This window comes from Salvelinus alpinus, chromosome 5, assembly GCF_045679555.1.
Source record: "Salvelinus alpinus chromosome 5, SLU_Salpinus.1, whole genome shotgun sequence".
Lineage (NCBI taxonomy): Eukaryota > Metazoa > Chordata > Actinopteri > Salmoniformes > Salmonidae > Salvelinus > Salvelinus alpinus.
In genome coordinates this window covers 35,834,003-35,847,264 of record NC_092090.1, presented here as the reverse complement: position 1 = coordinate 35,847,264, position 13,262 = coordinate 35,834,003, and the positions used below count along the sequence as shown (strand labels likewise).

At 44.3% G+C, this 13,262-nt stretch overlaps 1 protein-coding gene across 4 annotated transcripts in view; it reads left to right on the top strand.

The window, feature by feature from the left end:
* Positions 1-13,262, top strand: part of LOC139576020 (myotubularin-related protein 13-like) — a 162,540-nt gene that overhangs the window by 105,646 nt on the left and 43,632 nt on the right. For all 4 annotated transcript variants that reach the window (XM_071401610.1, XM_071401611.1, XM_071401608.1 and 1 more), the window contains one exon: positions 11,178-11,246. In XM_071401610.1, coding sequence (XP_071257711.1) covers positions 11,178-11,246 — 69 coding nt within the window. The remainder of the gene's footprint in view (positions 1-11,177; positions 11,247-13,262) is intronic.

The following is a 13,262-nucleotide window of genomic DNA, read 5'->3' as shown; positions in this document are numbered from 1 at the left end:
TGTGTTTCTCCCCGAAATGGGATCCTGATGTGGAGTTTATTTTTTTGGTTCAAGGAACAGATTAATAGTATTTCTGTGGATAAAGAAAAAAAAATCCCCTTCAAACTGGACATGAGCATTTTCAGTGACATTGCATTGGGAATACTGAATCCCTAGGCAGATGCTATAAAGCATGTGAGATGCATTCAATACCAACCTTCAGAGTTGATTAGTCAGGATAACAACCACGTGTGAGTGTGTGCACCCTGGACCAGAGGATTTTTATTTAGAGAGCCAAGTGCAGCGGAGTGACTTCGTGTGGACTTATACAGACTGTCTCTCTAGTACCGTGTTTGGTCCAGGGGGCACTTGGCAGGGTTTCCCATAATACAGCATGGAACATGTCAGGAGAGGGAGGGGGTGACGGGCTGGAGCAGAGGGGTTCTGTCTGGCTGTGGCACGACAACTCGGATCAGCATCAGTCCGGGGCCCTTGTCTCTCCTCAACAACCACTATTCAAACCCAAACATCAGATGGAGACTTGCAGATAGAGTCCACCATTAGAGATGGACATCTCCACACCAAAACATCCCCAGTGTATCTGAGATGAACTGCCTGTCCAGCATAGTACTGCACTACAGGTGACCTACTGGTGTGACTTCACCCTTTAAGGTAGATGGATAGAGGCCAGTGTGTATATTATCTCCAAACCTTCAGGGTTCTCATTTCACCAGACTTTCCCGTCTTATTTAGATTTAATCTCTGCTTTGCCTCGCAAAACAAAATAAGCAACAATTTTACTCATGGAGCTGGTATTTACAATGGAGCGAGGGTTTACTTGCCAAAAGGTTAGCTAAAACATAGCAAGCATTTCTCTATAATTTCATTTAGCTTTACGGTGTAATACTGTATTGTTATTTCTCTCCTATATTTTCACTAAGGCAACAACAGGCCAGAGGTCCATCCATTTTGCAGTTATTTGGTCCTGATTCTGTGTCCTGGTCCATGGATTTGTCTCAGATGGGCTGTAAAGGGAACAGAAATAGCAGATTTCCTCGGCAGTAATTACTCTCGTGTTTCACTTTCACCCCTCTCCTCTCAACGCCCTTCCCTGTCAAAAAGCCCTTGGAGATATATCACAGATTGCACTGATGCCAGTGATTGTGTGTGTGATCCCTCAACACCCCACAAAGCTAGTGTGACCTCTACAGTGTGCTATGCACCACAGTCTCTGTACAGTGACAGAATGATGCCTCATTAGAACGAGATGGGAGGCATGTGTGTTTCTATCTAAAAACAGCTCACATTCCTGATGATATCATCATTCTGAGGCCAATCAAGAGTTTATGGGCCACATGTAACATGTCAGTTTGGGGCTAATCGTAGGGGTGCGTACTAGGAAAGGTGATACCTAGTCAGTTGCACAACTGAATGGATTCAACTGAAAAATGTCTTCTGCATTTAACCCAACCTCTCTCTGAATCAGAGAGATGCGGGGGGCTGCCTTAATCGACGTCCACGTCATCGGCACCCAGGGAGCTGCTGTTGTTGAGGGTTAACTGCCTTGTTAAAGGACAGAACGGCACATTTTTCCACCTGATTTGAACCAACAACATTTCGGTTACTGGCCCAACACTCTTAGGCTAGGCTACCTGCCGCCCCCTGTGTTGCCCTGGCTCTGTTGACTGACTGTTAGAAGGCTAGCGTTAGCGGTTCAAACTGTTTTGAAGGTGCACTCGTCCACAGGGAGCGGTGTTTGTTCTGCGGAGTTTCTCTTTACTACAGTATGAGTCAAAGCAGTGTGTGTATACAGTACAGTAAGTTTCTGCTTACTGACAGACAACCAGGTGAGAGAGGGGGTAGTCCTTTTCTAATGGAAGTAGGTGTGGGATCTCATCACTCAGAGTAGTTCTTTAAATCAGGCTATACTGTAACTCAGTGGATGTCTGTGTACAGTCACTGAGCCCCAGCTTGGCCGTCCTCAACTCCACTCTTTCCTGAAGCAGCGCACTCAAGGCAGAACATAAGTCACCTCAAGTACTTGTAAGGCCATGGAGGGCCAAGTGAGCATTCAAAAGACTGGACTTTATTGTAATTTCTGTTTTCTTACAAATCTGGGGGGGGGAAATATTTCTGAGGAAATGTCATTCCCTGGTGCAGAACATGCCCATGTTTGTCCCTACTGGAGAGACAGTGAACCTGTGTCTTCTGAGACTGACGGTTAGTGACGCATTTTCCCCACTCATTAAATGCTTCAAGGTTTGTTTACATACTTTACCCTGTTTTTTTCCCCATTTATTGGGAGTATTCAAAGTAAATATTTACCTTACTGTCATTCTGAGTCAATTGTTATTTTAACGAGATAAGATGCTCTGCCAGTGCGTTTGAGGCCTGCAGGTCTGTCTGTGTGGTGTGAGTGATGTGATTGGCTGATTGAGCCAGAGGTATCAGATGAAGACCATGCAGTGTTACTACTTCGTGTTCCTGTCCTGTCAGGCCTCAACCCACATTTTACACAACTTCTTTGAAAACCAATGAGCTCTGACCAAACACATTAGTTGTCCATTCCTCAAGTGCTTTGACCTCAACTGTTACAGTAAGATGCTGACTAAACTGTCCAAAGTGGATGCCAGTGCTATCGGTGCTGGACGCATCTTATCTGTGTATGTGGTAAACATTCTGCAGCTGTTTTAAGTCGTATCTCCTACTTGACAGCCACATGACTCAAAGACATGACTGACCTTAATTGGAGTATTTGCACTAATGGGGAGCCTGTTTCTGTGTGCGTGCAGCCGCTGTGCAGAGCACCTCTCCTCCCTCTCTCCCCCTCCAAGCTGTTGCAGGTTTGAAAGTGGACATTGCACAAGGCAAGGCCAGGCGAGCGGAGCCCTGCTGTGGAAAAAGGGGTAAAAATGCATCCTGGCATCTCAACCATTTCCTATCAGAGAGAATTATGGGCCCCATGACAGTGCTCACAAAACGCTGTCAGAATGTCATTCACACATGTGCTCCTTCACCTGCTGGGGGCTGTTGGGTGTAGGAGAAAAGTTGTAGGTCCATCCATTCTAGATGAGTATATGTTCAGATGTACTCTGGGCTGGCCAATGCTGTGATGCTATTAGCCAGATGGGCCATAACCAATGTTCCCTCTAAGCTGAGGGCGCACAGCTCACATCGGCCTTCCATGCAGAAGAAATATAAGCCCGCACAGAGAAGCACGAGATTGAACTTCATTCAACTTTCTACAGTTTCCCATTTAGTTGACATTATCAACGTTTCGCTCTACTGCAGCAATTGTGATCGAATCAATGCAATATTAGTCACTTTCAATGTAATATAGTGAAACAAAACACACTATGCAAGATTTAGTATGCAAAATTAACTGTGCAAGAGATTTTCTTGTAGGCAGAGTGCATTGGAGTAGGATTCTATTGCATTGACAGGCATGACTCTGGCCCATATTCTACACAGACTGGTGCACCATAACCAATCAGAGCTGCAGTAGGTCTATATGCAAAACAAACCTCCAAATGAGCTTGGACGCCATACAACACTCCTTCTGTGGCCTCCAACTGCTCTTAAATGCTAGTAAAACAAAATGCATGCTCTTCACCGATCGCTGCCCGCACCCGTCCGGCCGACTAGCATCACTACTCTGGACGGTTCTGACTTAGAATATGTGGAAAACTATAAATACCTAGGTGTCTGGCTAGACTGTAAACTCTCCTTCCAGACTCACATTAAGCATCTCCAATCCAAAATTAAATCTAGAATCGGGTTCCTATTTCGCAACAAAGCCGCTTTCATTCATGCTGCCAAACATACCGTTGTAAATCTGACCATCCTACCGATCCTTGACTTCGGCGACGTCATTTACAAAATAGCTTCCAACACTCTACTCAGCTACTCAGCAAATCACTGAAGTTGTAGACTTATCTCCCTAACTAAATTTAAGCGTCAGCTGTCAGAGCAGCTTACCGATCACTGCAGCTGTACACAGCCCATCTATAAATAGCCCATCCAACCAACTACCTACCTACCTCATCCCCATATTTGTTTTTGGTTTTCTGCTCTTTTGCACACCAGTATTTCTACTTGCACATCCTCATCTGCACGTACAGTCGAAGTCGGAAGTTTACATACACCTTAGCCAAATACATTTAAACTTAGTTTTTCACAATTCCTGACATTTAATCCTAGTAAAAATTCCCTGTCAGTGAGGTCTGTTAGGATCACCACTTTATTTTAAGAATGTGAAATGTCAGAATAATAGCAGAGAGAATGATTTATTTCATATTTTATTTATTTCATCACATTCCCAGTGGGTCAGAAGTTTACATACACTCAATTAGTATTTGGTAGTATTGCCTTTAAATTGTTTAACTTGGGTCAAAAATGTTGGGTAGCCTTCCACAAGCTTCCCACATTAAGTTGGGTGAATTTTGGCCCATTCCTCCTGATAGAGCTGGTGTAACTGAGTCAGGTTTGTAGGCCTCCTTGCTCTCACATGCTTTTTCAGTTCTGCCCACACATTTTCAATAGGGTTGAGGTCAGGGCTTTGTGATGGCCACTCCAATACCTTGACTTTGTTGTCCTTAACCTTTACTTCATACCCATCCCGGATCCGGAAGCATCCTCATCAAAAAAGCTGACTAGCATAGCCTAGCCTAACGGGACAGGGACAGGGATATCATATAATATAATTTCATGAAATCACAAGTCCAATACAGCAAATGAAAAATTCAATTTCCATATATGGAACTGTGCCATTCACTTTGAACTAGACTGTGTTTAGGCTACAGTATGAGCGGTCACTAGATGCGCTTGTTTTGAGATCAAAGTGAGAGCTGCATGTAGCCACGTGTGCATATTTCTTCATTTTCTTTGCTCGTTAGTGAGTTATTAGCCCAGTTGTAGTCAACAATGGGGGAGTGATTGCTTCCGACAAGAGAACAAAAGGTGTGCATTTCTAGCCATCTTTGAAAAGCGAGTCAGGTAAAGAGCTTTTATATCTTAAAGGAGCAGTGTTGTATTTTGTGACAGTCTTGAATAAACTTAAGTAGCCAATAGGCAGAAGGTAGCATAATTTGTCTGATTCTCTGTAATAATGATTTTAATTTGTAAAGTGGTTTCTTACATCAAACACAACATTTTGTGTGGCGCAGCAGTCTAAGGCACTGCATCTCAGTGCTTGAGGCGTCACTGCAGACACCCTAGTTCGAATTCACAACCGGCCGTGATTGGGAGTCCCCTAGGGCGACGCACAAATGACACAGCGTCGTCCGGGTTTGGCCTGTGTAGGCTGTCATTGTAAATAAGAATTTGTTCTTAACTGACTTGCCTAGTTAAATAAAGATTAAATATTTGTATTTTTAAATGTAAGTCACCGTGTCTGAAGGACAAGTGAATTAACAGGTTAATGCCAAGCTTAATGGAATGTAGGCATTGAACACTACACATTGGCTGCTACTGTAGGCTGAATGATAGAACAGCTATTTCCATGTTAAAATGTTATTGGATGTGTTTTTCTCCATTGTTTTTGATAGTAGGCCACTGGTAGGCCTACAGTATGATCAAGTAGCCGCAGTAGCCTACTTGGCCACTGTTAAAACTGTAACTTAAAGCGGGTACAGCCTCAGTGTTGCATAGAATTTTCACAACTTCAAGTTTGCGCTCAGCAGACCAGAAATTTGCTCAGTGCAGAAAACAATGGAGGGAACCTTGGCTACAACCCCATTCATACTAGGGTGTGAGAGTCAGGGAACCTGCTTGCGCTCTCCCCATTTGGTTTGGATCAAAAGCAACAGCTACTCTTCCTGGTGTCCACATGAAACATGACATAATACATAGTACAGCACATTATTAGTCAAGGACTAAACTACATATATTTAAAATGCCACACACAGCCTACATGCATTATATATACAAAAGTATGTGGACAGCCTTTCAAATTAGTGGCTTTGGCTATTTCAGCTACACCTGTTGCTGACAGGTGTACAACATTGAGCACACAGCCGTGCAATCTTCATAGTAAACATTGGTAGTAGAATGGCTTGTACTGAAGAGCTCATAGATTTTCAACATGGCATGTTCATAAGATGCCACCTTTCCAACAAGTCAGTTCGTCAAATTTCTGCCCAACTAGAGTTGCCCGGTCAACTGTAAGTGCTGCTTTGTTCTGGACCAACTGCAATTTACAGTGCCTTGCAAAAGTATTCATCCCCCTTGGCGTTTTTCCTATTTTGTTGCATTACAACCTGTAATTTAAATTGATTTTTATTTGGATTTCATGTAATGGACATACACAAAATAGTCCAAATTGAAACAATTTTTTTTTTTTTATAAAATAAAAATATATATTTAAAAAAGTGGTGCGTGCACATGTATTCAACCCCTTTGCCATGAAGCCCCAAATAAGATCTGGTGCAACCAATTACCTTCAGAAGTCACATAATTAGTTACATTGCACACAGGTGGACTTTATTTAAGTGTCACATGATCTGTCACATGCTCTCAGTGTATATATACACTTGTTCTGAAAGGCCCCAGAGTCTACAACACGACCAAGCAAGGGGCACCACCAAGCAAGTGGCACCATGAAAACCAAGAAGCTCTCCAAACAGGTCAGGGACAAAGTTGTGGAGAAGTACAGATCAGGGTTGGGTTATAAAAAAATATCAAACTTTGAACATCCCACGGAGCACCATTTTAAATCCATTATTAACAAATTTAAAGAATATGGCACCATAACAAACCTGCCAAGAGAGGGCCGCCCTCCAAAACCCACCAAAACTCAGTGATCAGGCAAGGAGGGCATTAATCAGAGAGGCAACAAAGAGACCAAAGATAACGCTGGTAGGATCTGCAAAGCGCCACAGCGGAGATTGGAGTATCTGTCCATAGGACCACTTTAAGCCGTACACTCCACAGAGCTGGGCTTTACGGAAGAGTGGCCATGAAGAGCCGTTACTTAAAGAAAAAAATAAGCAAACATGTTTGGTGTTCGCCAAAAAGCATGTGGGAGACTCCCCAAACATATAGAAGAAGGTACTCTGGTCAGATGAGACTAAAATAGAGCTTTTGGACATCAAGAAAAGCGCTATGTCTGACGCAAACCCAACACCTCTCATCATCCCGAGATCCACATCCCCACAGTGAAGCATGGTGGTGGCAGCATCATAATGGGGGGATGTTTTTCATCGGCAGGGACTGGGAAACTGGTCATAATTGAAGGAATGATGGATGGTGCTCAATACAGGGAAATTCTTGAGGGAAGCCTGTTTCATCTTCCAGAGATTTGAGACTGGGACAGAGCTTCACCTTCCAGCAGGACAATGACCCTAAGCATACTGCTAAAGCAACACTTGAGTGGTTTAAGGAGAAACATTTAAATGTCTTGGAAAGGTCTAGTCAAAGCCCAGACCTCAATCCAATTGAGAATCTGTGGTATAACTTAAAGATTGCTGTACACCAGCAGAACCCATCCAACTTGAAGGAGCTGGAGAAGTTTTGCCTTGAAGACTGGGCAAAAATCTCAATGGCTAGATGTGCCAAGCTCATAGAGACATACCCCAAGAGACTTGCAGCTGTAATTGCTGAAAAGGGTGGCTCTACAAAGTATTGATTTTGGGGGGGGTTAATAGTTATGCACGCTCAAGTTTTCTTTTTTTGTCTGATTTCTTGTTTGTTTCACAATAAAACATATTTTGCATCTTCAAAGTGGTAGGCATGTTGTGTAAATCAAATGATACAAACCACAAAAAAATATATTTTTATTCCAGGTTGTTAGGCAATATAATAGGAAAATTGCCGGGGGGTGAATACTTCTGCAAGCCACTGTACCTATGTCCCTCTTTGCAGTGAATGACCACACAGCTGGGCTGTAGTCCAGGTGCGACAACTAGAGCCTGTAAGACCCGTCTGGTCGACTGACATGCCAAGAAGGCAGAGCAATGCCCTATCATAGACAGAGCTCTTCCCATTTGAATAACCATTGAGCCTATATGTTTTGACAATGACAGCTTGCTATCTAGGGTTACACCCAGCAGTTTAGTCTCCTCAATCAAGGTTTAGCGTTGAGCAGATTGTTTTTAGAGATATTTTGCACTCATGGCTTTGCTAAAGTGAGCAGTGTCCACAGATTCCCATTCATGCAATATCATGTGATGTTTTCTTCGCCCTCCTCTCTACTAGGATGTACTGCTGTGTTTGACAGTCTCACACAGGGTCTCCATCCTTCCTCCCTCCAGGACCTGAACAGTAACTTGGTTAAGGTTTCATTTAGAGTCCTCCACTTCTCCTGCTCTCCTTTTAATATCCTCTTGTGAGAAGAGGAGTGGGTTCTTGCTGTGAAAAGCTCTTGCTCTGCTTGGTTGTAGATCGGTCAGTCTCTGGACTGGTTGGACAGGCTAACATAACGACAGCACTGGGAAGTTCTCACGAGCATTGTTATCATGTACAGATAAAGCCGTGCCCCTTGGATGTCAGCCAGCAGGACCAGGTAAACAGTACAGGCCAGGAAGCGAACAGTGATTTTATTCCATGCTTCTGACATTCAATTTGATTAGTGTACCATAGTTTGTAGTATATGTGTCTGTGTGCACGGCTGTACTCAGTATTGTGCTTGTTTGTCAATGAGTCAGCTTATAATGAGTGAGTATGGCTCGTGCTCTAAGGTTTTTGACCCAGTGAGTATGAATAATACCACAGCACAGCAGCCTCATAAAAGCCTCCTCCAGCTCCCCTTCTATGCTTTTAAATGCCTGTCTCAGTCGGATGGTTCCTGGAAAGCGCTGAGGGAGAGGTGTCTGGAGTCTGCAGGAAGCTGCTCTCTGCTCACTTCCTGTCATGGGGCCATGTTAAACGTGCGGGTCCAGGGTTTTTGTTTGCTGAGTATAGGCCTACGTGTTTATCAGGGGCAAAACATCATGAGTCATCTGTAAACCACAGCCTTGAGAAAGAATGAAAGAGATGGAGAAAAGAGGGGATATGGCTTCCTCCTTCCTAAGCGGAGCTGCAGGGGTGCACGTTGCTCTCCTCACCCTTCTGTACACAGATGCGCTTACGCACATACATTTATACACGCGCGCCCCACCCCTGCACTCTTGCATGTGCTCGTATGCGCTGGGCTCTGCGGCGACTGCAGCATCCCGAATCATAAACAGCAGCATTCCTCTGTCTCAATGTAAACAGGCATATGTGCTGCTGGTGAACCAGGGATAACTCCAAGCACATGCAGTAGAGCCTACATAGGTCAGCAGCATCAGGGTCTCCCTCACGCTTTGCCGCCTTTCAGTTATTCAGCCTCACTGTAGTTGGGCGTCTTTATACTCTCAGTATGGCTTGCTGTGACCTATTGGCCTAGGAAGTTCTGAACTACAGTAAATCATGGCGCTAACCTGGATAGCTGCTTCTAAGACCTCATGTCTTCCCTAAACTTGGCACTTGAAGAACATCACTTTCCCTCTTCTGTCAGATTACAGCGCGGCCCTGTTTGTAGATGATACTGAGGTTGCCTAAAGTAAACGGGATTGTGCCAGAATGACATATGAACATGTACACTGGGTCTGTTTTTTTACAGATAGCAGAGCACGGCTTGGTCTTATGACTCTTCTTCATGCTCTGAATCAATGCTTCTGCCTTTTGATGTTGACAAGCTCGGCTCAAGGCGTTACAGTACAGTGTTTTGGAAAGATGAATTACAACGATGCTTTATGAAATGTTAGCCCAGACTTGGCTCCTCTGACCTTGTGGTCTTTTTGTCTGAATAACGACGTCTCTGTTAAATGTTTCCATTTTTCTGCCCTTGCACTTCTGCTCCTGGAGTTATTTGGAGAGTTTTCGCTGGGTTCTTTGAACCTCTGTGACCTGCGGCATTGTCAAGGATGCCGGTAAACAAAGCTTTGGTGGCTCTCCAAACTGGAGCATTCAACCGCAACCCAAAATAACTAAAAACGAACTGCAAGGAGAAAACAAGAAAGTATATCGCTCGGTTCATGGGGGGCCAGGCTTTCATGTTTAGCTGAAGACCGTGTGTTTTGCATTTGTCTCCTCTCTGTACATTCCTCAGTTTTTTGGGAAGGTATGAGGGAATGGGGGATTTATTCAAAAGGCCCCCTCTCCACTATTGGCAAGTCCAGCATTCCTGTCACAATCCTTTTACCCCCCTCTCCTGACAAAATGAGAGGCTCTGATCGTGTGGTTGAGGTGGTGTGCGTCTTTGTGAAAATGCAAAGTTTGTCGAATGTGTGCGTGGTTATGAAGTGTTTGTTCGTATGTGTATGAAATATAGGGTGTGTGTGTGTGTGTGTGTGTGTGTGTGTGTGTGTGTGTGTGTGTGTGTGTGTGTGTGATTTACGACGTATCCTGCCCTTGGGGACCCTGTGAGGGTTATGAGACACGGCACCAGATCAGGATCAGCTCTGCTGTTTTGACATGGACTTAAATCAAGTTTCCGGCGGCCATTCTCATTTTCCCAGTTGAACAAATAAATCCCAACAAAGCTCATGGAGATAAGTACCAATTTCCTGTGTGTGGAGCTCTTTTGGGTCCGAATTGGGTCCTTTTCAGATTTTCTCATTTTCCCATCCAGTCTCTCTGTTCTCAATATGAGCCATTTTATTTTGGCCCTTAAGTCCCCAGTTCTACTGGATGTATTGTACTATATGCCGGAATGCCGTGCTTATCTCTAATGCTCCATTGAATACAACTTATTTCATTTCAAATAGACCCCAGTACAGATGCGTTCTGTGAGTGGTGTAAAAATGGGAGAAAAAACTGTCAGCTGCGCTCTAAGCTGTTTAAAAAATGAAATGTCCGGTTTTTTTGGGACTCGTCATGGTGCTTGACTAATGGATGTTGCATTTTAAAGCCAAGACAATTTGTGATTTTATGCAACAAAATCTCATGGTTTTATTCAATACGTTTGTAGATGTTGATACCGGAAACTCTGGGATGTAATCTGGAGCAGGAATGCACAACATGAAATGACCAACAAATTAAATTACTTCAATTATTATTAGTTGTTTGCAAGAATTACATCAGGTTTTGCTCGTACGTAATGTTTTTTTGAGAGGTGCACTGCCCAGACCTTATTGACCCATAGTGATATAACAGGTGTACTTGGAGGCCTGACCTGCTTCTGTAACATTATCATGCTGTGTCCTGACCTCACCACTCCACTGTTGTGTGACCCACAGGACTGCTCCAGCTCTGAAGAGTACACCGTCGCCTCCGCCCTGCTGCCACTGACGACAGCCTTTTACCGGGTGAGTGACTGACTGGGAGATTCCATTCCACAGAGCGGATAGAGAGTCAGCCAGCAGGTCCTTTTGATTATATTGCTCAATCAAGGGCAGGACAGCCTGGCATTCACCACAAGCTGGAGGGTATTTACAACGGGGGGCAATAATAGAAAAGGGATGGGGTGTGATATCCCAGCTGTCCTGGCACTGGTCCTGTTCTGAAGGTTGCCTCTGGTGCATGCAGCATGCCCTAACCTCATGTCAGGAGCTGTGTTCCAGGCAGGACAAGAGACTTCCCAAGCCTCTGACCATGCAGCTCTGGGACAGGGGAGGGGACAGAGAAGTGTCCCGTTTGTTCTCAGACGAGCCACATTAGGATAAAGAGGGTGAGAACTGTACTTCACACCAAAGCCCAGAGGGCCGCTGTGGTTTGTGGTTTCCAACCTCCCGTGATCAAACTTGGTTGCTGCGGTGCGCACCACAAATATGTCCCCACCGCTCTGCTGTTGCCACGGCGACAGACACAACTGTGGGCTGTTGCCCTGCATTGGGTACAGACCCTAAGAGACAGAATTTGAACCTCGCCCACTCTCTGCCATTATATGACTCACCCTGTTTTTACAGGACAGGCTGATGTAACTCTCTGTGATAAGCCTGCTCTCTCTGTTTCCCAGCCAGGTTAACCATTCTATCAGACCACAGTGGCATTGGAAATGTACACACATAGTAAATTATCTAAATCAAACCAAGGGAATTGTCTCTGTTTGTTGATACAGGTGTACAGTGTTACCTGCTATGTAATGGGGGTGGGAGCAGAGTTGTCTCTGTACACAACCTGAGTCAAGTGGTCACAGACCCCACTATAGCACATTGTTCATAGTTTGGTTTGTTGCTGTAACAGAGTAACAGTGTCTCTCTGTGACCGTCAAGTTGTTAACACAACACTGTGACCCTAGGCTCCAGCTTTCTGCATCTTCATTAAGACATCTGAAAGCCATTGCCCAAACGCATTGGATTTCCTGTCGTTTTTTTTTTCCTGTATCCCCATTTTACGTAACCATAAAATCTGATTAAAGGATTACGTTAAAGGACCTTTATCACCAGGTTTTCAGAAAGAGACACGAATCCTGAGAGGCATCTCATTCTCAACGGAGCAGTTTCTGGCACGGGAGGAATGAGAAGGAATGATATCGTGAGCTCCAGAACGCAACAGATTTCTCCCAGATTTCCAAAGGAATGGCATTAACTGTAGAGTCCAGCATGTGGTCGGTCACGCAAATGGCGAAAAGCAAGAGCGCAGGAATCCACCACGTTCCATATTGTGTAATCTCTTGTGTGATGAAAAAACGCTATGAAAAAGCTGGAAAAACAACATATCCCAAAAAAACAGAGCACCTTGTGATGGTTCACAACGCTCCGCAAAGATTCTCGGGATAATCTCAGCATCGCACGATAGTCAATTACATCCTTTTGCAAAATGTCTGTTGGCCTGCTTTACTCTACCCCCCCATCCTGCCACATTTCCCCATAGTCTTTGACTTTACCACACTGACTGTTATGGGGCTGTTCAAAGCATGCTTGGCAGCAGATGAAGGAGCCAGTGGAGTGTTGGGTTTACGCCACGCTGTAGTATAGGACCATGACAGTCTACTGTAGGACACTGCTGAGAGAACCATTTGTAGAATCGTTGGTTGAGAGAAAGGGAACAGAAGGAGTGTCTTCTCTCTGTATCCAGGTGACAATCGTGACAAAATAGCAGATGAAATGTGCAATAATCTTTCAGCGGTACATGTGTTTTGTTACAAAGCCAAAAAGAGAGAATTTCAACCAGAACCGTTTGTTTCTTTGCCATGGAGTGGTTTTGACGTGGGTCTTATGGTTAAGATTATTTGCATACCTTTTCATGGAAGATTAGCTCTGATTTCCTTCATCATTGACTTTATTACACTACCAAGGAAAGCAACACGTCTCGGGTACATGTTGCACATCTGCGTCCAAGTACTCCTAACCTCCTAGCTTCAGTACTAAACTGCTAAGCCC